At 37.6% G+C, this 27112-nt stretch overlaps 1 protein-coding gene across 2 annotated transcripts in view; it reads left to right on the forward strand.

Annotated features, from left to right (window-relative positions):
• PCP2 (Purkinje cell protein 2) overlaps positions 1-27112 on the forward strand; it is a 50514-nt gene that overhangs the window by 9259 nt on the left and 14143 nt on the right. Inside the window, exons 1-2 of one of the 2 annotated variants that reach the window (XM_070739627.1) lie at positions 5843-5898; positions 16966-17151. In XM_070739627.1, the coding sequence (XP_070595728.1) occupies positions 16969-17151 (183 nt within the window). In that variant the 5' untranslated portion in view covers positions 5843-5898; positions 16966-16968. Of the gene's footprint in view, positions 1-5842; positions 5899-16965; positions 17152-27112 lie in introns of those variants that run through there. The other variant, XM_070739626.1, reaches the window with a different exon arrangement.

A 27112-nucleotide genomic window follows, 5' to 3' on the forward strand; every position in this document is an offset into this window, starting at 1 on the left:
TTCTATGCTCCCTTCTATTTTCTATGAATAGTTAAAAAAAAATTTCACCTATTCTGTCCTCTTATCAGACTACTTCTTTTTAGCTCTTATTTCTTTCTTATTTTTAAAAGTTTTACACCTGGTTTTTTTTGGTATTGCATATCTAAAGTTTTAAAAATAACAATATATTTTGAATTTTGTTAGTAATTTGATTGATATATATAGTTATATTTGAAGGGAAATTGTTAACAAGATAAATTGAACAGATTTGGAATTTATAGGAATTCTTTTCCTTTTACTACATATAAATTGAAAGTAATTTTAAATTTCAAATAGTGGATTCAAATTTGATAATGTCAAGTACCTCAACCTTTGTTAAAACGGTCAAAAAACAAACTACAGCAACAATTCCCTCCCCACAAGGGTCACCGCATCCTTCCCCGTCGCACCAGGTGTTAACCATGTCTACCAAGGAAAAAGACAAAGACAAAACAATGCAGTCCAACTTTGCAACACTACAAGAAACTTTAAATACTTTGAAAGACTTTATGTTTAAATCTCAAGAAGATGCAACCCAACAACGAGAGGTTATAAAAGAGGACGCAACACAACAAAGAGATGCTATAAAATCAGAGTTGGCAGAATTTAAAATGGAGATGGCTCAATTGAAAGTTGACATGGGAGAGATGAAAGACCAGATAAAGGAGATGCAACAAACATTACAAGAAAGTGACGACCGAGTTAAAAAAGTCGAAGAGAAGTCTGACAAAACCGAAAAAAGAATGGACTACCTTGAAGGGAGAGCTGATGCAAGATATAGAAGATATGATGAATCAATCACTCAGTTGGAGATGCAACGTGCTTCGTATGGGCTAAGATTTCAGAATATAAAAGAGGAAAAAGATGAAGATTTAAAAATGACTATGGCTGAAACTATTGGAGGAATACTCCAAGAGGATCCCACAGCACTACTGAAAGAAATCGATGAAGTTTACAGAACTTCGAATAGCTACATTCGTCGCCACAACCTCCCGAGAGAGATACACATCAAGTTCACAAGAAAAGCTTTGCGAGATGACATACTCCACTGGTCAAGAAACTCCAAACTCCAACATCAAGGAATTGAAATAAAAATATTAAAACAAGTTCCAAGAAGTGTCAGAGAAAGCAGAAGAGACTATCACTTTCTAACTAGAATTTTGATTAAAGAAAATATAACTTTCCGTTGGCTTATTCCACAAGGCCTATCTCTGACTTGGCGTTCTACAAGATACAAATTGGAAAATGTAGACCAAGCTATGTACTTCTTTGAAAACAGTGGCATCAGCCATCTGGACTATACAACTAAACAACAAGCGGTCCAACAACAACCAGTACAACAGCAACCAGGGGAAAAACCAGTAATCCAACAAGAAGAAGATCTGGGGGCTACTGCTCAGACAATAGAGCAGGACCAAGGCGCCAGAAGAGTTCAACCTCAGCGAGAAACCAAAAAACCTACTAAATGACAATAAGTAAAGATTTAAAAATCTTTTCTGTAAATGTCAATGGACTTAATGAACCAAGGAAAAGGAAACAAATCTTTTCTAAAATTAGAAATCAAAATGCTCAAATTGCAATATTACAAGAAGTACATATTAAAAAAAATAACCAAAAATTACTGTTGAATCCCAAAATTGGAAAAATGTATGCTGCATTAGCAGATCAAAAAAAAAGAGGAGTAGTGATGTATGTTGAGAATTCTATAAATTCCAAACAAATATTTAAGGATAATGAGGGTAGAATATTGATTGTACAAGTTGATATTGAACCTAGACCTCTAGTTATTGTTTCTATCTATGCCCCTAATGAAGATCAAATGACATTTTATAAAAATCTACACCAAACAATAATAGAACTAGCTATTGAAAATGTATTAATAATTGGTGACTTTAATGCTATTACGAACAGACAACTAGACCATTCAGGGGGGGGAGGTAACAATAAAAGGGAAAAAAGTAAAAAAACAAGAAGGAATTTGCTACCTAGTACTTTTCAAAAAATGAAAGCGGAACTATTATTAAATGATATCTGGAGGGAAAGACACCCTCACAAGAGACAATATACCTTCTACTCCAACCCCCACAAAATTTGGACAAGAATAGACATGCTATGGGCACCAAAAATGGTTGCACAACAAATAAAAGAGGTCGAGATAGATGTTAATACATGGGCTGATCACAATCCAATAGTGGTCTCTATGAGAATGAATAATAAACAGAATAACTGGCGGATGAATAGAAACATTTTAAATGATAAGAAATATAAGGATTGGATTGAAAAAGAATTAAAAATATTTTTTGAAATTAACAAAAACTCAGACACCACCCCACAAAATTTATGGGATACACTTAAAGCCTATATAAGAGGATTAACAATATCCTACACAGCAAAATATAACAAGGAAAACAAATTAAAGTATGTACAATTAATAAATGAATTAAAACAATTAGAATTTTTATCGCAGCAACACATTAAGAATAGAGATTTAAAAACAGAAATAAATGTAATTAAACATAAAATTAGAATCATAGAACAAAATCAGATAACTGAAAAAATTAAAAGAGTAAAGCAACACTATTTTGAACATGCAAACAAACCAGGCAGATGGCTAGCATATAAACTTAGAAAACAGAGACAATCAAAATTAATTAAAAAACTAGAAGACAAAGATGGTATAATAAAATATGATACAGAAGGAAAGGCAGACATTGTGTATAATTTTTATAAAGATTTATATGCAAAAGATAATATTAGCGAAGATGAAGTCTTTAACTATTTACAATCTTCAAAATTACCACAAATAACAGAGGACCAACAGGCCACCATGGATGGACCAATAACAATGGAAGAACTCCTAATAATAATCAAAAAACAGAAAAATAATAAGGCCACAGGCCCAGACGCCATACCGGCAGAATGGTATAAAATAGAAAATGAAACAATAAGAAATCACATGTTAGAAACCTTCAATCTATGTAGACTCGAGGGTAAAATTCCTAAATCTTGGTCAGAATCACTAACAACTTTAATACACAAACCGGGCACAGACCCAGAAAAAATTAAAAATTACAGGCCTATATCATTATTAAATGTAGACTACAAGATATTTATTGCTATTTATGCAGACAGACTTAAAAGAGTCATAAATGGAATAATACACCAAGATCAAAATGGGTTTCTACCAGGGAGACAAATTAAAAATAACCTTAGAACAGTTATAAATACACTAGAGTACTATGAACAATATCCAGGTAAGACAGCATCCTTAATGTTCCTAGATGCCCAAAAGGCCTTTGACAACGTCAATTGGATATTTATAAAAATGCAATTAAATAAAATGAGATTTGGCCCAAAATTTGTTAATTTAATAGATACTATCTATTCAAAACAAACAACCAATATAATATTGAACAATAACCAACTACCAAAACTTGAGATAAATAAGGGAGTTCGTCAAGGTTGCCCTATATCGCCATTGCTATTTATTATGATTCTTGAAACTCTATTAATTAAAATAAGAGCAGATCCTAAAATAAAAGGTTTAACTGTAGGAGATGAAACTTATAAAGTCCAAGCCTTTGCAGATGATTTAACGTTTATAATTGAAGAACCGATAACAACAGTCCCCACATTACTGCAAGCTATTGAACAATATGGAAAGGTAGGAGGTTTAAAGATAAACAAAAGTAAAACACATTTTTTAACTAAATATATGAGCAAAACACAAGAAACCAAATTAGAAAGCATTTCTGGAATAAAGATTGTTAAAAAAGTAAAATACCTAGGAATAAATCTAACAGCGAAAACAATAACATTAAAAAATGATAATTATACAAAATTACTAACAGAAATTAAAAAAGATTTAGCAATGTGGAATAACCTGAAAATATCATTTCTAGGAAGAGTGGCAACAATTAAGATGAATATTTTACCCAAGGTCTTATTTCTCTTCCAGGTAATTTCAATAACTCCAGGGGGAATCTTTTTTAAAACTTTGACAAATCTAATTAAAAAATTTATATGGCAAGGGAAAAAAGCAAGGATAAAAATAAATTGTCTAGAAGATATCAAAGAAAGAGGAGGATTTGGCCTTCCAAATTGGAAATTATACTACCAGGCTGCCGCATTAACATGGGTTAGAGATTGGATAACTCTAGAGAATAAAATAATATTAAATTTAGAAGGACATGACCTTATGCTTGGATGGCATGCGTTTATATGGTACGACAAGGAAAAAAACCACTCATATTTTAAAAGACATACATTAAGGAAGTACCTACTAGAGGTTTGGAAAGACATAAGGAAAAATCACTTTCTAAATACTGTATCCCAGAATGGCTTGCCCCCCTAGAAGCAATAACACATCCGAAGTCTATGAAAGACAAGAAAATATCTTTTAGATATAAAGAATTACTAAATGACCAGATGAAGTTAAAATCTAGGATTAAATTACAAGAAGAAGGAATAACAATAGACGGGTGGCATTATGCCCAGATTCGATCTAGATACCAGAAGGATAAAACTCTTTATATTTTTAATAAAAGTAAAAATTTGTTAAGTAATCTAATTACTACCAATCCAACAAAAATGATAGGTAAAATATATAAATTCCTCATTGCTCATAAAAACATAGAGTTGACTTTAAAAGACACTATGATAAGATGGTGCAGAAATATTGGCAAGGAAATAGACATAGACACATGGGAGAAAGTTTGGATTAATAACTGGAAAATGACCAAATCAGTCTCATTAAAAGAAAACCAAATTAAAAATGTTCTACAGGTGGCATCTCCCACCAAATAGGATAGCAAAAATGTTTCCCAAAACATCTCCACTATGTTGGAAATGCAAGAATGAAATAGGAACCTACTACCATCAATGGTGGACATGTGGTAAAGCTAAAATATACTGGAAGATGATAGAGAAAATAATAAAAGAAATAGTAAAGCAAGATATAGAAAATACCCCGGAATTTTACTTATTAGGAATTACCAACCGGACTTATAAGAAAGAAATTCTTTATTTAATTATACACATACTAACTGCGGCTAGAATAATATATGCGCAGAATTGGAAGGGGGAAGAAATCCCCAAGGAAGAAGAAGTTATAGCTAAAATATTAGATTGCGCTGAAATGGATATGATGACAAGACGATTAAATGATCAAGAAGATACTAAATTCTATGAAACATGGAACAATGTTTATAAATGGATAGACAAGAAAAAATAAGATATACAAATTTATCTTTAGTTAATTTTTTGTATTTGTTTTTACCTAGGTGATAACAATGTTAATATTAGTTTAAATGTATTTTTTTGATGATTATGATACAGTAGTTTATGTATAAGCAACATATTAAGAATTTTGGTTTATATACGTATAGTAGTTGAAATTAGTTTAAATGTATTGTTTGATGATTATGGTATATTAGTTTATGTATAAGCAATATATAAAGAATTTTGGTCTATACACGCATAGTAGTTAAAACTAGATTAAAGGTATTTTTTGATGATTATGGTACATTAGCTTATGTATAAGCAATATATTAAGAACTTTAGTTTATATATACATAGTACTTAAGATTTTGAAAATTCTAACTCAAATTTACTAGACTTTTTAATATTCAACATATATTCAATTATGTATTCTTTTTCTGTATTTGAATCTATACTTTCAAAAGAAGCGGGGGAAATGCACCCCCACTTTATGTTTAATGTTTGTATGTGTGTCTGTTCATTTTAAGAAAAATTAATAAAAAAAATTTAAAAAAAAAAAGAAGCTCCATGCAAGTACAAGCAGAGGTTTTTCGAACGGATTCACATTTAATGTATGGACCATATTCAACTATTGCAAGAAAGGGCAATGCTACCTAAAGTGTGAGTAGCACAGTGCATAACCGCACAAATGTATTTTAAAATGATGGCACATTACTTCTGGTTCAATACTTTTACACCAATATAACATTGTGATAAATGTTTGCACCTGAAAACTGAAGCACAGTCTTCTTTAATACATATTGCATATGCATGAATGCTAGATGTTCCAAATGCATCCATCATTATGTGATAACATTAATGACCTGGGATGGGCTACAGTGTGGCTGATTGCATTAACTGTTGGAAGCTATTGTCTGACTTAGCGTGTGTCAATTTTCCATTCATGCTAGTTGGATTCTGCTATTTTTCCTGTGTGTTGTGGGCTAGGCTTCATTTTTTGTTTAGATTCAGAAGTACATAATACAGCTTTTATGTACTTCCACTTGGCAAACTCTTTCTATGATGAAAGGGGTTGAGATCGCAGTATCCTATAAGTTGTTATTATATTATGTCCTGTTGCAGATCTTTTTCGGACACCCCCGCACAATCTGTGTAAAGTTTTAAGTCCTGACTCCTGCTTTGGAATTAATTGCAATTACTGTCCATTTGGATAATTACTGTAAAGCAGCTGTCTTGAGCTGGATAGTGGGTCGGAAGAGGGGGATGGGTGCGTGTGAGAGAGATAGAGGGACATATTAGTGCTAAATGCTGCTTTGACAGTCCCCATCTAGATGTCTTCCTGCCTTAAGAAAGCAGCAAGGAAGGAGCTGCGGTATAAGCTGCCTTTAGAATTACAATACTTCTGTAGTTACACTGCCAAAAGCTTTTAGTGCAAGAACCAGATACACTTTCCCCTTCTGGCTTGATAAATGAAAATGACTGTCAACAGCGAAGAAAATATTTGTTTCCCAACGAGCTGGTTTAAGTCCTTTGGACAATTTTATAGATTTTCATTTGTGCACTCACAAGCATCTTTTGTAGATAAAAGTAAATGTTTCGGGGATTGCCTGTATAAGGCACAGATTTACATACCATGCCAGAGATGAATGATGTCTGTAGCTGGGATTTTCAAACTTTTCAGGCCACAGAACTTCTTTAAAAGAAAAATCTTAAGAACCCCTGAGCAGGGGAAGAAATTCTATTTATGAAGATTAGTTGCATTTAAAGTATTTTTTTCCTTTTTCCTTTTAATTCTTAGTCTTTCACAGAACCCCATTTAGGTTCCATGTAACACAAGGTGATAAACTCTGCTCTAGAGCAAGAGAGAGAACTATTTTTATAACCTGATTCTAGTAGGATACTTTGGGCTGATGGCAGTGGTAGTCCAATTCCCCCAAGAGTTTGTTCTGCGGGAAATGGGAAGTCATTTGTTGAAAAAGAGCTTCAAAGATGAATCACACACAATTTTGCAATATATTTTTGGAGCAATGATTTTCCATTTTAATTTGGTTCCATTTCCTCCCATTATTACACTCTTCACTGGAGGGAAAAACATATACAGTAGAGCTGGGCATACAGTTCCAAATGTAATGGGCAGTTTGACATTAATAGCGGACAATTTTTCTGACATTTTGCAAAGAAAAGGAAGTGTCAAACTACTTTTCAAAGGCTGAACTCCCTTTGCTATTAATGTTAGTATTGCTGTGGAAAAGTCCAGTAGGAGAAAGCCTATATAGTTAACCAAAGAACATAAGACAGCTGGAGGAATGATTCTACCACCGAGAAACATTGACACAGTATTCTTCCCCACTTTTATTTTATTGTTGTTGTTATTATTATTATTATTATTATTATTATTATTATTATTTAGATTTGTATGCCGCCCCTCTCCGTAGACTAGTTAGTTAGTTAATTAGTTAGTTAGTTAGTTAGTTAGTCAGTCACGTACATATTTGTAATATACATAGATACAAAGAGCCAGGGTGGCACAGCAGATAGAGTGCTGTACTGCAGGCCACTGAAGCTGACTGTAGATCTGCAGGTCAGTGATTCAAATCTCATCACCGGGTCAAGGTTGACTCAGCCTTCCATCCTTCTGAGGTGGGTAAAATGAGGACCCGGATTGTGGGGGCGATATACTGGCTCTGTTAAAAAGTGCTATTGCTAACATGTTGTAAGCCGCCCTGAGTCTAAGGAGAAGGGCGGCATAAAAATGGAATGAATGAATGAATGAATGAATTAATTAATTAATTAATTAATGAATTAATTAATGAATGAATTAATGAATGAATGAATTAATTAATAGCCATTACAAAAGTATTTCACTGCTGTACTCTTTGTACAGTGTTATATTCTTGAAATACTTTCTCCTGCTAGCTTTATGTAAGGTTACAAGTGACTTGGTTTTGGAAGAACATAAATAAAGAAATAAAATAAATAAATATAACATTGGTATATACATATATATACCAATGTCTATGGAGAGGGGCGGCATACAAATCTAATAAATAATAATAAGATGGGTACTGATAAGAGGGAACAATTGGACAGGGACAGTAGGCATGCAGGCGCGCTTATACACCCCCTTTACTGACCTGTTAGAAATCGGGTGAAGTCAACCATAGACATTCTATAAGGGTAGAGTTTTGGGGGTTTGGTGATGAAACCACAGAGTCAGGTCGTGAGTTACAGGCATTAACCATTCTGCTGCTAAAGTCGTATTTTCTACAGTCATGTTTGGGACTGTTCACTTTGTATCTGTTTGTATCCGTTTTGTGCTCATGTATTGTGGTTGAAGGTGAAGTAGTCGACAGGATATTATAGCAGATAATTTTATGAGCTGTGTCAGGACTATGCTTAGGTCATGCGGAAGGCAACGTAGTTCTAAACTTTCTAAGCTCAGGATTTCAAGTCTGGTTGCATAAGGTATTCTGTTGTGAGTAGAGGAGTGGAGGGCTTGTTTAGTATAGTATCTCTGGACACTTTCTAATGTATTTATGTCTGATATGCAGTTCCAGACAGATAAGGGTTCCAGACAGATAAGGTCTGGTGAATGTTTTGCATGTTCTGGTTAGTAGTATGATATTACCGGAGAAGAAGCTACGTAAGATTTGGTTAACAACTCTTGAAGCCTTTTGGGCAATGTTATTGCAATGGACTTTGGCACTTAAGTCATTTGGTATGAGTATTCTAAGATCTTTGACAGAGAGAGGTTCATCTGCAAGGTCTTGTTTATTCAACTTGTATTTGGTGTTCAGGACAGAGAATTTGTTGGTTGAGATTTGGAGTTGCCAGATGTTTGATCATTCTGACACAGAGTCAACGCCTTTTTGGGGGATAGCAGTGTTATTGGTGAAGAGAATGCAGTTGTTTGTAATGTGATCGCAAAGGTCATTTATAGAGTATAAAAAGTGTTGGTCCTAGTACACTGCCTTGGGGTACACCACTGTTAACAGGAACAGGATTAGATAGGGCACTCCCTATTTTGACCACTTGTCTGTTTGACAGGAACACAGTTATCCAGTCATGTAGAGGTCCAGAGTGCCATAGGATTTGAGTTTCAGAAGTAGTTTATCATGAACTACTGAGTCAAAGGCTTTACAGAAGTCTATACAAATTGTGTCTATTGTTTTGCCCTGGTAAAGTTTCGGGGTCCATATTTATTTATTTATTTATTTATTTATTTATTTATTTATTTATTTATTTATTTATTTATTTATTTATTTATTTATTTATTTATTTATTTATTTATTTATTTATTTATTTATTTATTTATTTATTTGTTAAATTTGTATATTTATTTGATTTATTAGATTTGTATGCCGCCCCTCTCCATATGTTTTTACAGTGTAGATTGCAGGATAATTCACAGGTGAATTTTATTGTCTTGTACAGGTGGTAGTATTAGTGAGGTTCTGCAGCCCTTTGCTATGCTTCTTGAAACCGCCCACAGATGCAATCATAGAGTAGCTGGAAGGTCCTTTTGAGTTAAGCAATTAGCTCCTAGTGTTATTGTAAATTTAGCAAGCAAGCCATATCCCATCTGTTTATGGGATGAATTGAGCTTTTAAACCTCATTTCCTAATTACTGGACAAATTCCAGCAACCCCACTTGAACCAATGTAGATCCAATCAATAATAACACATCTTTTTTTTTTAACATAGAAAGCAGTATAGAGGGGGGGATGACTTCCTGTGTGCAACTTTAAATACCTTTAAATAGGCTACAGCAGGTGATCTAAGCCTTGCTTGATCACTCCCTTTTAAATTAATATTGCAGTGGCTGAAACAAGAGAAGAGGCCAGAAAAATGTCAGTTGAACAGAGCACTTACAAGCAGGGTGCTTTTTGACAAATAGGATCAAAGGACTTTATAGTCTTCACTTGTGAATGTTTTAGAGTTGGTCCTATTACAGAAAGGGAGCTGAGAGCTATTGTAAAAGGACTGCATGTTGCCTCTGCACTAAAAGGGAAGAAATTAGTTTTTAACCTCCTTCCTAGATATTACTCAGTAAAATCTCAGTAAAATCCCTTGGCCTATGTGTCTGAATTAATGAGAATTGATTCCTTCCTTTGCATTCAGAGCATACAGTTCCTGTATGCTCTGAATGCAAAAAAATAATAAAATCTCAATGTACTCTCTTTTAGTAAGTATACCTACAGAAATGGCAAATGCGAAAGAGCTTATCTGCAATGCAGATCCATAGCACAGACAACTGAGTCAGTTTCGTTAGTGACATGCTTCCCCAGTACACTGTATATTGGCCTCTGCTGGTTTTTGACTTCAGTTCCCATATGCCCCTGCCATCATGGGAATTATGGAAGCTGGATTTCCCAGAGCTTGAGCTGAACATGCTGAGATGTTCTAGTACATTGCAAAAAACCTGATGAGAAGCTGCAGCCAAGAATAGCTGGTTAAATGCCCTTTACTGGCAAATAGGATTTCTATAGGTTGGTCCGGTTTCTAAGATGCACACCTGATTTCTGCATCTACGTAGAATATAAAGGAATGAAATACCATATTTTTCAGAGTATAAGACATCTTTTTTGCTTCTAAAAGAGGCTGAAAATTTGGGTACATCTTATACTCGGAATGTAGCTTTTTTGAAGCTTTTTTCCCCAGCCCAATGAAGTGTTAATGATCTTCCCGGCTTGCAGACTTGTTTTCATTGCTACTTTGAAGTTTGTTTTCCAGCTCTATGTCTGCAGGCTTGTTTTCATTGCTACTCCCTTTGAAGAAGGGTTTTTTCAGCCCTAAACAGGGGATAAAATAATGTGCTGAAGCTGAACAGACTAAGGATGTTAACCAGATGAATACTGGTAGGTAGATCCCCCCCCCCCCATTTTCCTCCCCCAAAACTAAGGTTTGTCTTAATACTCCGGAAAAATATGGTAGATAGGGGGAAAGGAGCATGTCTGTTCCTAATGTCTTGAACAAAATCTATAAACATTTCATATGTAATTGGACTCTAAACACATTCATTTGAAATAAGGACGGTCATTACACCTCTAGGCATTTACTGAAAATATTTGGATGGAACTATCTTTGCATTACTCGCTAATAATGGATATTTTTAATCATAAGAGCAACTCTGTAACATCTGACCATAGAGAAGTGTAGTTCTATTGTGACCAACCAGTTCCCTTAAGAAACCTCCCAATCACAAGCCCAGCAACTAGCATTGCATACCTATTCCATCAGGTATCAGAGCAATAGGTGACAAGCGTGACTGGTAACCACCCATTGGATAGTTCTACCCTCGGTGTATTTTCCTATCTTCTGAAACACCATTTTGTTCAAGCCAAATGCCTGAAGGACATTGAATGGATCTCATTATTTGGGGCCTCTTCAGCTATTGGCACTCTTGCTTCACTCAGAAGAACAAAGCTTACAGAACAAAGCCTACAAAGCTATTTTATTAAATAGTTAAATGGGGTTGCACTGCGGTGAAAGAGTCGGCTGCAGCCAGTGTTCCCTCTAATTTTTTGAGGGGGTGGGCGGAAAAGTATAGTGTCTGAGCGGCAGTCCCTTCGGGACTGGGCGGCACAGAAATAATAAATAAATAAACAAACAAACAAACAAACAAATAAATAAAAAACCCACCCTGTTTTGCCTCAGAGAATTTCAAAATAAAATACAGTACTGTACTGTGTGTCTATAACAGTGAGCTCATAATAGGGCAACTCTATCAATATCAAAATGCCACTTAAATAGTTGAGCTAGTTTCAAACTAGATTTTGATTTTCTTTCTCTCTTCCTTACTCCCATTCTTTTTCTTTCTCTTTTCCTTCCTCTTTTTTCTATCTGTTTCTCTCTCTTCCTCTCTCTCTCCTTCCCTCTCACTCTTTCCCTCTCGGCTTCTGGGCAGGTTTGGAAAACTCTGAGTTGATGATGATCTTTAAGTGAGCGATTGCTCACTGCTCAGCTTAGAGGGAACTATGGCTGCAGGTACCATTTTTTTAATGGAAGAAACCTGAGGCATTGCACATCACTTCAAAGTTGTATGTACTTTGTGTAAGATGTGAGTTGAATTGCTGGGAATGATCAGTCCTAGACTTCTCTGCTCTACTTGGAACAGAGAGGGATACCTCTTTAGAGGTACTAAAATCTCACAGAAAATCCATTCAATGGGAAAAGGTGAAATGCTTCACAGTATATTGGTAGCATAAAGCATTGTTCAGCAGTCCCCTATTAACATTTGCACGAACTGTTTGTGAGCCATTCCCTGGCACTCAAAATTTCCACTTTACCTTAGAAGTTGCAAAAAAGGGGCTGCCATAAAATTGATTCACCTAATGGAACAGAGTAAATAAAAAAGTATTAACACCTAAGTGTGGCAGTTTCCCTAAAGCTCCTGGAATTAAAGCATGGAAAGACAGATGTAGAAGAAGAAGAAGAAGCACGCATTTTCCTCACAATCACTTTTAAGGGCAACTGTCCATTTGTTTGCTCTTCAGAAGCAGTCTTCTCTATGCCTGGGCATGGCTCCTGGGTGAAGGAACCTTCTGCATGGGCCTTGGAGGAAAACAACTCTGGAGGCATGCCTGCCCTTTTAGTCAAGGTTTTCATCATCACTAAGAAACCAGCGAAAAAGTCAAAGTGCTGCTTGATGTTTTTTTATTCTATGTTGCAGAAAAAATAAAATTTCTATTTGGAAAAAAAAGAAAAGGAAGGGCAGCTTCTTGGGAACATCACATGCCTACAAGAAGAATGTTGAAAAATACAGGGCCACCATTCCTGTCCCAAGGAAGCCAATAAGGATGGGTTAAGCCATGAGTCCTAAAACTATGGCCCACCGAAGCCATTAATCCAACCTGCATAGGACCATAAGGCTGTCCACCCACATTGCCCGCCCGGCTGAGTGCAGGACTTACCTTTGCAAGGCCAGAACTGAAAGGTAAGGCCAACAATGTTGGTGAAAAATGGGGCACATAGACACCTCAGGAGGCCAAAAACCGTGAAAATGGCCTGTTTGGGTTAACTCCTTTAATGCCAAGCCAAGTGTGCCCTCAGTGTTGCAAAACATTCACACTTTGCTCTCCTCGAGGCAAAACCAGACTTTTTCGGCTGAGTTTTTTTTGTTGCAGAGGATTATTATTATTGTTGTTATTATTATTATTATTATTATTATTATTATTTATTAGACTTGTATGCCACCCCTCTCCGCAGACCCGGGGCAGCTCACAGCAGTGATAAAGGCAATACATAATAACAAATCTAATAATTAAAATTTAAAAAATAACAATAGTGCATTTAAAAATCTAAAAACAAGGAACCCCAATATATAAAAACATACATACAATCCTATCATACACAAATACTACATAGGCAGGGCGAGATGTCTCAGTTCCACCACATTTGGCGACAGAGGTGGGTTTTGAGGAGTTTACGAAAGGCAAGGAGGATGGGGGCAGTCCTGATCTCTGGAGGGAGCTGATTCCAGAGGGTCGGAGCCGCCACAGAGAAGGCTCTTCCCCTGGGTCCCGCCACACGGCATTGTTTAGTCGATGGGACCCGGATAACAACTGAGACATTTTAAATCCTTCTGATAGCTGGTGCACCCCTCCAAAAAAAGAAGAAGAATAAGAAGCAAAGGTGACTGAGCACTTACTCCGCTGCTTTTCATAGAATAATCTAATTGCAATGCTCTCTCTTTCTCTCTCTTACTGCCTCTCCCCAAGGTAGTCAGGAGTCATAGAAACTTGGGTTGGGAAAGGGCAAAAGTAGCTTGTGCTAACAAGGCTCCAAGGCCCACAAAACTCCAAGGGCCCTGGGTTTATTTTTGCTAGTGTAAAAGAAGAGTTAGAGCACATACAGGAGGCCAGAAAGAAAGAGCTTCAAAAGACTCCTCTGGAGGAAGTGATGTCAGGAGCATCTCAGGTAAGGGAGCAGGTTGATTGGGGGGTTGCAATGAGAACTGCTGGGCTTGGTTTAAGGAGAAGGGCTAAATTTGATGGGCCCTTTTGGTTGGCACAAATTATGACTAATCTGCCATCGATGGCAGATACTGAAAGGGAGGCAAGGATTGCGCACAATGTTGCACATCTGTACAATAAACCTGTTAGCCGTGGGAGGGGAAGAAGATGTATATGTTGAAGTGTCTCAGGAATGACCTAGATTTGTCAGATGCTTTGGGCTCATCCCTGAAACAATATTATTTATTTATTTGTTTGTTTATTTGTTTGTTTGTTTATTTTGTCTAATACACAATACATATTTTTTAAATAATTTTTTAAATTAAATTTTATTACAACAAACAAAAAAATACTTAAAAGAAAACGTGCCCAACACCAATAAAAAAACCCACCACCATTTAGGGGGTTAAATTATTTGCAATAAGTTTCAATTTCTTCCTTAGCTCCGGTTTACATTTCTTTACATACAAAAAGTGATTGGAATTTATTTTTCACATTGTCGTCATAGATTCTACTTAAGATATAATTTTTCACCTTATTCCATTGTGCCATCAGGTTCTCCAATTTATTTTCATCAGTTATTTAATCTTATTTCCATAATTTCGAAGTGGATGTGGTCCACCATGTACCAGTACCAATTCTGGATTGTCCATTTATTGCTATCCTTCCACTCTAATACCACTACTGCTTGAGCGCTTTCCAAAGCTGCTGTTTTGATTTCTTTAAATTCTCGTATTTCCCCATATTTAACTAGTATTGCTAATTCTTTTGTAATTATCCAATTAATGTTTAGCATATTATTTATTTCATTCTGTACTTCCTTCCAAAATTTTTGAACTTCAACACATTCCCAGAGCATATGCATAAAAACTCCTTTTATTTGGCAACCATGCCAGCAATTTCCTTTCCCTTTCCTCTGGAAGTGTGCTAGTTTTACTGGCGTGAAATACCATTTATGTAAAATTTTCCTTCTCATCTCTCTAATCCTTGTATTCTTTATTTTATGTATATTTTCTACTACTTCTTCTATCTCGCTTTCATTAATATGTAATTCATTTTGCCAATATCTTGTTAGGCCTTTAATCACTTCTATACATAATACATATTGAAGAGAATACACATGAAGTATTATATATAAAGAGAAGATATAAAAATAGAGGAGAAGATATATGAAGGAAGAGAAGATATATGATATGAGATAAGGAGAGACAATTGGACAGGGGACGAAAGGCAGGCTAGTGCACTTATGTAGGCCCCTTACTGACCTCTTAGAAACCTGGAGAGGTCAATCGTGGATAGTCTAAGGGAGAAATGTTGGGGGTTAGGGGTTGACAGTAATGAGTCTGGTAATGAGTTCCACGCTTCGACAACTCGATTGCTAAAGTCATATTTTTTACAGTCAAGCTTGGAGCGGTTAATATTAAGTTTAAATTTGTTGCGTGCTCTTGTGTTGTTGCGGTTGAAACTGAAGTAGTCATTGACAGGCAGGACGCTGCAGCATATGATCTTGTGGGCAATACTTAGATCGTGTTTTAGGCGTCATAGTTCTAAGCTTTCTAGACCTAGGATTGATAGTCTGCTTTCGTAGGGCATTCTGTTTCGAGTGGAGGACAAGGAGATTGGCTTTAGAAAGAAGCGTGGAAGAGGCAGAAGAATGTTCTTAATTCTGGTCTGTCACGACTCAACCATGTTCTTTTGAGGCCATCACTTCAAGGCCAGATCTCCTGCCGTCAAGTGAGGCCACGTCCGATCTGGTAGAAAGCTTTTCACAGGAGAAACGACTCCACTTGGATTATATTCTGAGATCTGGCTACCAACTTCGGTAAGCGCTTTTACCAGGGAGCAGAAAGCAAGAGCAGAATTTCCAAGCCCGTTCTTTATCACTAGTGGTCACAATGGCAGAACCATAAATTAGCATTTAGACTAATATACCGCTTCACAATGCTTTACAGCCCTCTCTAAGTGTTTTACAGAGAGTCAGCATATTGCCCCCAACAATCTGGGACCTCATTTTACCAATTTTGGAAGGATGGACGGCCGAGTCAATTTTGAGCCTGTTGAGATTCGATCTGTCAAACTGCTGGCAGTCGGTGATCAGCAGAAGTAGCTTGCAGTACTGCACTCTAACCACTGCACCACCGAGGCTCTATAAAACGGCATCTCAGTGACAATTTGGAAGAGGAAGATGTCATTCTAACCGGAGAAGGAGTTAGACAGGTTGTTCTGGGGAGAGGTAAGGAAAGGAGGTGTCCCCAATTCTTAATTTCCCAGTTGACACTTTGATTCCCCTTGCTTCCCTCTTTCCTCCCTCCATTTTTTCTTCTCTTCCCTCCCTCCTTTCTCTCTCTCTCTTTCTTTCTCTCTCTCTCTTTCTTTCTCTCTCTCTCTCTCTCTTTCTCTCTCTCTCTCTTTCTTTCTCTCTCTTTCTTTCTCTCTCTCTCTCTCTTTCTCTCTCTCTTTCTTTCTTTCTCTCTCTTTCTCTCTCTCTCTCTTTCTTTCTCTCTCTTTCTTTCTTTCTCTCTCTCTTTCTCTCTCTCTCTCTCTTTCTTTCTCTCTCTCTTTCTCTCTCTTTCTTTCTCCTTTGCATTTCTTTGCCAAAACACTACCTCCAATTTTGCCTCCAACAGACCTGCAAGGCAGATTTGGTAAAATGTAGGGAATGGTTCAAAATTTGCCCATGAGAGTTCTAGCTGGTCAGGGGCCTGAGCTTGAGCCCTCCTCACTCTGTCTGCAGTGCTATAACCATCCCTCCCCATTGAATTCCTTTCCTTAGGTGATGAAGAAGAAAAGCAGCTTTGGAAATGCAAAGCGTCCACGGAAGTTGTTCCTATATTCATTCAGGGCCCTCTCCATGCCTGGCCGCCCCTACCAAGCTCTTCCCAGTTCCTTTCTTGGAGACTATGACAGCAGCATCCGCTATGCCGGCACCAGGAGCCCCAAGGGAACGTTCTCTGAAAGCGTAAGTGAATGGTGCACCTCCCCAGATGGCTTCTGGGCTTTTCATCATCTAAATTTGCCCGTGGGACCTCACTGGCACTTAATCCTGCTCACTCTCGCTGAATAGGCTTGCCATTAGGGTTAACCGCTCCCCCCACTGCTCCCAATCCCAGTTATGGAAACCTGTCCTGGCCTTTGCCATCAGGATTGGCTGGGCATGTTGCCTATGTTGCAATATGTCTCCACTTTAATTTAGAGGCAGTAACAGGTCCCAATGCTGAGCTTCCAAAGCTGTATTAATCTTCTGGCATCTCCCTGCCCTCAAGGTTAACTGCCACTCGCTGACCTCCAGAGCCAAACAACTAAGCAAGGTCCATTTTTGGTACTCGCCAGTACTTCCTCACACAACAGCAGCGGAAAGATTTAGTCATTTCTGTTATATCCTTCTGTCCTTCCCTCCCCCCCACCCACTTCAGCCTGGATAAGAACGTATCTACAAGAGGACACTTTTTTGGGGAAAGGTGCTATAGATCCAGTGAAGGGCTACCAAAATTTTACTACCACACCATGGGTGTGGTTTATGCAGGACACCCTGCATTTTCTTTCAACATCTTTCAGTGTAAATTGCATGCTCTAGGGTGGAGCTCCATTTTCGCTACCCCACTGTGTTCACACACACCCCGCCCCAGTCCGGGTAGCAGCCCACCCCTGTATAGATCTTCCCTAATTCTCAGAATCAGAAACATCTTAAAGATTATGAAAGACAGTTGCTGCTTCCTTTCTCACTATTTATTTATTTATTTATTATTTAGATTTGTATGCCGCCCCTCTCCGCAGACTCGGGGCGGCTCACAGCAAAATAAAACAATTCATAACAAATCTAAATTGTAGTTTAAAATATTTAAAAACCCCATTTACTAAACAAACATACATACAAACATACCATTCACAAATTGTATATGCCCGGGGGAGATGTCTCAGTTCCTCCATGCCTGACGACAAAGGTGGGTTTTAAGGAGCTTATGGAAGGCAAGGAGAGTAGGGGCAGTTCTAATTTCTGGGGGGAGTTGGTTCCAGAGGGCTGGGGCCGCCACAGAGAAGGCTCTTCCCCTGGGGCCCGCCAACCGACATTATTTAGTTGACGGGACCTGGAGAAGGCCCACTCTGTGGGACTAATCGGTCGCTGGGATTCGTGCAGCAGAAGGCGGTCTCGGAGATATTCTGGTCCAATGCCATGAAGAGCATATTACTAATGCTAATTGTCACACAATTAAGACAAAATCAACATTTAATTTAGCCAATGGGCATGTAGACTACCTGCTTTTTATTATTATTATTATTATTATTATTATTATTATTATTATTATTATTATTATTTAGATTTGTATGCCGCTCCTCTCCGTCTTTGCTAAGCATCACCCCCCCATTGCTGGTTTTTGGTCTGCAAATACATGACAAAGTACAGGGCTGGTTCTACAAATCTCTAAATTTACTTATCCCTGTATCCATCCCACCCACCACATGTAAGGAAAGGCAGGAAGTATCAAATGAAAGATAAGGCTGGTTGTGTTTCAGAAGACGCTCGGGTTTTAAATCCGACAGATCAACATCAGTGTTGCTGGCTACTGTAATTTTAGAAAATATTTAATTTAATTCTATTTAATTTATGTAAAATAGATCTGCGTAGGAGAAAGAGAGAAGGTGGGTGAGCCTGGGAAGAAGGAAATGACCTATTCATGTTCAGATTACTGATAAGCAATTACCAAGTGAGAACAGGAGCCCGTTTGATTGCCACCCAACTAATCCAGGCCAATTGCTTTCTTCCTGCTTCTGATTGTGCTGAAGATTTGTTTACATACCAGGCCAAATATTATCGACACAAAAGTTGGCAAAGACTTTTTACACTTTAGGGAAGTTGGTCATTTTATCTTTGCTTTACAAACATAGCACTTTATTGTGGAATCATAAGGCTTGGCAACAGGTGGTACAGCCAAAGATTATGAGCCAGCTTGAGGGCCAGGATCTCGCAGCTGCTAGCCAGACAAACAGCACCCAAAACCAGGGCAATGGGATTTCCTCACTTGGGAACCAAATGTATTGGATCTCCAACCAAGGAATGCCTTGGTTGGAGGCAAAGTAATATTTGCAAGGGTTGCAAATCAAGAGTGCTCCTTCATAGTATGACACAGCTATGCACAGAGATATGCCTCCTCCTGGACACAGAATCCACCACAGTCCCTAATAAAGAGTATTACAATTATTCAGGATAATCTTTATGCAGATTATCGGGACCTGATGGACGGAGCAGATTGGATGCCTGTGTTTATTAAATATGAATTTTGATCCCTGCGTAGAGAGTGGGATCGTTCTGGGGGGTGTGGCCTTGAGCCAAGGAGGGGGCTTAGCGCTGCCACTCCGTATAAATCACTAAAGCAGGATCAGGGCAGCCAGAGGGTAGGCAACGTCCATGTGCTGAGGCATCCCACACAATCAACACCGGAACAAAAGAGCTTCATTGGTAGGGAAGGAGCCCATTTTGGACAGTATTTGCAAGAAGGGCACCTCACAATGACAACGGTAGAAGCCAAACCTGAAGAGGAGGACAAAAAGGAACTGGACTCAGTGCCAGACCCCGCTCCACCAGAGGCAGCAACCACACCAACATCCGATCCACCAAGCAGGGTAAGGTTGTCGCTTGCGTAAGGATTTGAGTCTGTCCAGTTCTCACATTGCTCTGGGACCAGAGACTGGTCAGTATTGGGACTGAGCTTTGAGGGAGAACAAGTGCCATGTGTCAAGGCCACGAGCAGAATGCAAAAAGAGCAGGATTCAGATAAGGGCATAAATTGTTTTGTTTTGGTTTTTGGAATTAAAAAAACAGATGCATCATGAGCATTTTGGTCTGGAAGCCCTGGGAAATCTTCAGTTGAGCTGATTCTCAACTGTTGCTTTTTCTGCCCTTCTTCTTCCCCATTCTACATTCCTGTCCCGTTCAACAGTATTCCCTGCAAAAAGTACTGGTTTTCAGAGTCCTTTTTCAATATGTATTGCGATATCACCACTGACTTATTAATCTTCCATAACTAATGGTCTCTTTATGTCATCCATGCAGATCGACTTCTTCTGGGAATACTGATTGCACTACATACTCTAGACCAGTGTTTCCCAACCTTGGCAACTTGAAGATATTTGGACTTCAACTCCCAGAATTCCCCAGCCAGCGAATGCTGGCTGGGGACTTCTGGGAGTTGAAGTCCAGATATCTTCAAGTTGTCAAGGTTGGGAAACACTGCTCTAGACTTTTCTCAGAGCCTGTCCTTTCAATCCCGGCATTTTAAATTAAAAGGGTGTGAAAACAAATTCAGGTAGTAACTTTGAAGGAAGCATAAATGAAAAATACCAGAATGTGATTTGTGCAGTTAATGAGGGCGGTTATGTCTCTCCCTGGAGAGTTTGCTATCCAATCACAACCTTGATTTAAATTTCAAGGAAGAAAAGGTTACCATCAACAGGAAACATTTGGCGAGGAAAACAGACAGCCCAAATTATTTTTTTTCTATGCTCCTCACAGATAGAAAGTGTATAGTATCTCCATATTAACTTAAATATTTCTAAATGTGTCATATTTCTTTTCAGGGAAATTTGGAAAGTGCCTATTATCTTTATTTTAATTTAGAATAATGATTTATAAATGTGTCCTATTTTTTCCCAGGGATATTTTCTCAGCTCCCACCCTAAAATAAGGCCACAACATTCATTCACAAACTCACAAAACTGGAAGGAGCCATCTTTGACCTTTTCAGTGGAGGAATCCAAATGTTGCTTTCTCAGAAGAAAGCCACTTGTGGAATATATACATGTATCCCTCACAGATACCTTCCTATTCCACTGAGTTGCCTAACAACTTTCTTTGGCCCCCAAAACTTTTAACTGTCCTGCAGGAAAGCAATTTTTCAAGAGGGATCACAGAATACAAAGGGGAATGATTACTGGAGTTTTTGTTTTCAGTTTCAAGCAATGCAATGTCTCCCCAACCCACCCATAAATCAGCTTTTCCCATACTATACGTACTTGTGTTTTGCGCTTTTCCTCCTTGGTTACAGAATATCACATTTTATTTTTATTTATTTTTTATTTATTTGTCAAACATGTATAGGATAGTAGTTTGTATAAACACAAGTAAAAAGTAATGATAAAAAAGGACAATAGGACAGTAGGACAGGGACAGTAGGCACAATGGTGCACTTATTCACACCCCTTACAGAAACGGGGAGAGGTCAATTGTAGACAATCTATGGTTAAAGTTTTGGGGGTTTGGGGAAGAGATCACAGCTAGTGCATTCCAGGCATTGATCACTCTTGGTGAAGTCATTTTTCTGCAGTCAAGTTTAGAGTGGTTTACATTTAGTTTGAATCTATTACGTGCTCGTGTTTTGCTGCAGTTGAAGGTGAAGTAGTCATTAACAGGAAGGACATTTTGGTATATGATTTTATGAACTGCAGTTAGGTCCTTGTTCAATTCCAGTCTGTTCATTTCAGTTGGTTGTTCATGCCTGTCTGGATCTTTTCGACTCTTCCTCTTTCTTTTAAGGCATAGACTACTCTTTCCAACATTGTGGTATCTGCAAATTTCATAAGAGTTCTCTCAACACCATCATCCAAGTCATGGATTAAAATGTTGAAAGACCCATGGGCACAGAAATTTACATTAATTGGGTGATCTGGGACTTTTCCAGTTTCCTATATTTTCATCATTTAATCGTGGTCAAATCCTGACAGGGAAGGAACAGAGAAAACTTTAACTGCCCAAACCTTGGCTGCTTCACTGCTCCTGCCCTCTTCAGTTCCTAAGGAACACTTTTTCTACAATAAATATACATTGGGCTTCTAATGGTATTCAAGTGGAGCTCACATCCATATGCAGTTCAGGCTCTAAGGTGTCTTTCCCAATTGTAATGCTGGGTAAGTGTTGATTTAAGTGACTTAAACAATGCTAGGGAGGAAAATCTGGTGAACACATATGAAAATCATTTTTACATTTGCTCAACCAAATGATCAACCTTCTGTGACACAATTAACTCCACCTATTGAAGTACAGCATGCTGTTCCACAATACAGTGATACCTCGTCTTACAAAAGCCTCGTGATACAAACTTTTTGAGATACAAACCTGGGGTTTAAGATTTTTTTGCCTCTTCTTACAAACTATTTTCACCTTACAAACCCACCGCTGCCGCTGGGATGCCCCGCCTCCGGACTTCCGTTGCCAGCGTTTTTGCGCTTCTGGGATTCCCCTGAGGCTCCCCTCCATGGGAAACCCCACCTCTGGACTTCTGTGTTTTTGTGATGCTGCAGGGGAATCCCAACAATGCAAAAACAGGCGCTTCGCTGGCAACGGAAGTCCGGAGGTGGGGTTTCCCAGTGAGGGGAGCCTCAGTAAAATCGCAGCATTGCAAAAATACAGAGGTCTGGAGGTGGTGTTTCGAGGACTTTGGTATTTTTGCGATGCTGCAATTTCACTGATGCTCCCTTCGCTGGGAAACCCCACCTCCGGACTTCCGTTGCCAGCGAAGCGCTCATTTTTGAGATTCTGTGTTTCCCCTGCTGGGATTCCCCTGCAGCATCGAAAAACACAGAAGTCTGGAGGTGGTGTTTCCCATGGAGGGGAGCCTCAGGGGAATCCCAGCAGTGCAAAAATGAGTGCTTCGGCTGGCAAAAGGGGTGAATTTTGGGCTTGCACGCATTAATCGCTTTTCCATTGATTCCTATGGGAAACAAAGTTTCATCTTACAAACTTTTCACCTTAAGAACCTCGTCCCGGAACCAATTAAGTTTGTAAGAAAAGGTATCACTGTATATGACTCTGAACTATATACACTGATTGCGTATGATCCTTCAGAGCACTGAAAAAATCGCTAATATATTTAATATCTTTTCAATAATATCTGACTAGAAGCAGGCTCAGGCTTTTGCTCAGCAATGAGGACAGTTAACTTAATTGAGTTGTTTCTTAAGAGCAGATGGCAGATTTTTTTATTGTGACTAAAATATTGTGAAAAGAGAAACCTACCTATATTTATTCATTGGATTTCTATGCCGCCCCTCTCCGAGGGTGCACTTCCTGAAATTATTTTTTAATTAAAGTTTAAAAATACAAAGATAGAAAATTAATGCAAATTAAGAAAAAATTAAAAAAATTAAAAAGTGTAGAGAAAAGGAAGAAAAGGAAAAATATAAAGAAAAAAGCTATTTAAAGAAAACGATGAAAATTCTCAGTCGTCCTGGTAGACTTGTCTGGGAAGTGAGACATGGCAACTGAACTTATTTCCTTCTTTATTATTATTATTATTTATTAGATTTGTATGCCGCCCCTCTCTGAAGACTCGGGGCAGCTCACAACAATAATCAAAAACAATATAACATTGCAACAAATCGGTTTTTTTAAAATATATTTTTTATTGATTTTTTAAAAAATTTACAAAAAGGAAAAAAACATAAATTCAAAAACATAAATGTGTGTACCATCACCAAACAAAATAATATGTCCCTCCACCAGGGAAGATTCAATTCTATATCTTTCATTTACCTCAACTCCGGGTTACATTGCTCATTCTTTATAGAGTGATTGAATTTTATTTTTTACATTTGCATCGCTTACTAATATTATTATATGATTTTTAACCTTTTCCCACCGCCTCATTGTTACTGCTAATTTCTCTTCATTATAATTATGTAGTCTAATTTCCATAATTTCATAGTGAATGTGATCCACCATGTACCTGCACCAATTTTTTATCGTCCATTTGTTAGCATCTTTCCATCCAAGCACTATAGTTGCTTGGGCACTTTCTATTGCTGCAATTTTAATTTCTTCATATTCTTTTACCTCACTATTTTTTATCAATAATGCTGCTTCCTTGGTTAGTTTCCAGTCACTATTCGTAATTTTATTCACTTCCATTTGTATTTGCTTCCAAAATTTTTGGACTTTACTGCATTCCCAAAACATATGCATAAATACTCCTTTTTCCTTACATCCATGCCAACAATTTCCTTTCATCGTCGTTTGAAAGCGTGCTAGTTGTACTGGTGTATAATACCATTTATGTAAACATTTTCTTCTCATCTCTCTTACCCTTGTATTTTTAATTCTTTTAATATTTTCAATTATGCCTTCCATATCCCATTCATCAATTTCTAACTCATCCTGCCAATATTTCGTCAGTCCTTTTATTACTTGCTCCTCTGCTTGTAATAATTCCCTATATATATTACCTGCTTGTGCTTTTATATTCGTACTCTTTTCCCTTAATATCTTCTCTAAATTTGTTTCTTGTTTGAGGAATATTTCTTTATTTTCCCTTTTACTTAGATACGTACTTATTGCGTTAACTTGTAACCAATTTTGTTGTCCAAGGCATCTCTCTATTTCGTTTCTATTGATCCTTCCATCCTTTTCATATAACTGTTCAATTCTCTGTATACCTTTTTCCCTTAATTTCCATATTATCTTTGTGAGGTTACTTTCTTTCTTTATATTTATCACATGCAGCATCACTAATTTAGAATTTGTCATTTTTAATTTACCTTGCCATTTCATCCAACTTTCTATAATCGCTTTAGTTGGGTTTATTAATCTATTTATTTCTATCTTATTCCACAACAATAATCAAAGACAATATAACATTGCAACAAATCTAATATTAAAAGAGAACAATATATAAAACCCCGACAATTTAAAACCCATGCAACACATACATACCAAAAACATAAAATATAAAAGCCTAGGGGAGATGTCTCAATTCCCCAATGCATAGCGATATAGGTGGGTCTTGAGTAATTTGCGAAAGACAAGAAGGGTGGGAGCCATTCTAATCTCCGGGGGGAGTTGATTCCAGAGGGCCGGGGCCACCACAGAGAAAGCTCTTCCCCTGGGGCCCACCAAGCGACACTGTTTGGTCGACGGGACCCGGAGAAGGCCAACTCTGTGGGACCTTATCGGCCACTGGGATTCGTGCGGTAGAAGGAAGTTCTGGAAGTATTCTGGTCCACTGCCATGTAGGGCTTTGAAGGTCATTACTAACACTTTGAATTGTGACCAGAAACTGATCGGCAGCCAGTGCAGGCCACGGAGTGTTGTAGAAACATGGGCGAATCTGGGAAGCCCCACGATAGCTCTTGCAGCCGCATTCTGCACGATCTGAAGTTTCCAAACACTTTTCAAAGGTTTACGATGTTTTGCTGTTCATCCAAGCAGCTTCCCCAGTCAAAGCAAGTTAGTAAGGCAGTGAGTCACTGCAATGTACCAACTCCTTCCACATCAACCTCAGGGTTTCCCACCCAAAATGTATGGCAATATGTTAATGAAGATTCTCAGTCATCTAGGTAAATTTGTCTGGAAACAATCGCGACAACTGGATTTATTTTCTTGTTTCTTTTAAAAAAAAATTAAATAAAGAAATGACTTAACATTCCTTCTTTTTGCTTTTAAAAATCTTGGCGCTTGTAATAGTGTTTCAAAAGCTGATTACTTTTCAGACCTCCCCCTTCAGAACTCCTTCAACAATGTAACACAACTCTTTTGTAAATCCAGAACAAGAAAGTTATCCAAGTCACTCTTCTGGTCCTTCTTTAGTTATTAAGATATCAGCGAATTTTATTTGTAAATCCAGTGTAACATCTTTCTCCATATCATTCTTCTAATTTGTCATATTTAAATTTAAATCTAAAACATGTTGCTGAGTTGTATCCTCTTCCATCTCCTCTTTTAAGCCTATGTTTATGGTAACAGGCAATATAAAGAAAACTTTCTGAGTGCATTGTTCTGAAATAGCCTCAAATTCTTCCAAAATTGAATTACTTTTTTCCATTCTGTATTAGTGAGCCTCTTAGAATAGAATAGAATAGAATAACAGAATTGGAAGGGACCTTGGAGGTCTTCTAGTCCAATCCACTACTTAGGCAGGAACCCCTATACCACTTCAGACAAATGGTTATCCAACATCTTCTTTTAAACTTACAGTTTTGGAGCATTCACAATTTCTAGAGCTATTCCACATTAATTGTTCTAACTGTCAGGAAATTTCTGCTTAGTTTTAAGTTGCTTCTCTCCATGATTAGTTTCCAGCCATTGCTTCTTCTTCTTCTACCCTCAGGTGCTTTGGAGAATAGCTTTAGTCCTTCTTCTTTGTGGCAACCTGGAGATACTGGAACATTGCTCTCATGTCTCCCCTAGTCCTTCTTTCCATTAAACTAGACATACCTAGTTCCTGCAACCGTTCTTCATATGTTTTAGCCTCCGGTCCTCTAATCATCTTTGTTTCTCTTCTCTGTATTCTTTCTAGAGTGTCCACATCTTTTTTACATTGTGGCGACCAAAACTGAATGCAGTATCTTCTTTCATTATAATTTTATTTAATTATAATCTTTTGTTCTTTCTGGTTGCTGCTAGTGTCCAGCATTTAACATCTCCTTTAATCATGTTTTTCTCTAATCTACAAAATTTTCCTACAGGAAGATAAAGTTCAAAATTTTCATACATTTTAATAGGATTTTAAACAACTCACACAAAGGATTCTTATAATTAGTTTCAATCTTTTATTACCCATCCATTTAATCCCATTTAGAACTTTTCAAAATCACTGTTCTAATCACCCTTTTGCTGTTTATTTTAGAATCTTTTTAAAAAGTTTACATGAAACTACTTTTGCTTAGGGTTGAAGGAAAATTACCTGCTGTGATGAGACTTGTCATTCTAAAGGTTATTAATATGCAAAAAGCAGTTAGCAAGCCATTTCCTAAAGTGACAAGAGAGAAAATGCATGAATCCAGTATCCAAATCATACTTAGAAACATAGAAACATAGAAGACTGACGGCGGAAAAAGACCTCATGGTCCATCTAGTCTGCCCTTATACTATTTCCTGTATTTTATCTTACAATGGGTATACGTTTATCCCAGGCATGTTTAAATTCAGTTACTGT

This window comes from Erythrolamprus reginae, chromosome 2 (genome assembly GCF_031021105.1).
Source record: "Erythrolamprus reginae isolate rEryReg1 chromosome 2, rEryReg1.hap1, whole genome shotgun sequence".
Taxonomy (NCBI): domain Eukaryota; kingdom Metazoa; phylum Chordata; class Lepidosauria; order Squamata; family Dipsadidae; genus Erythrolamprus; species Erythrolamprus reginae.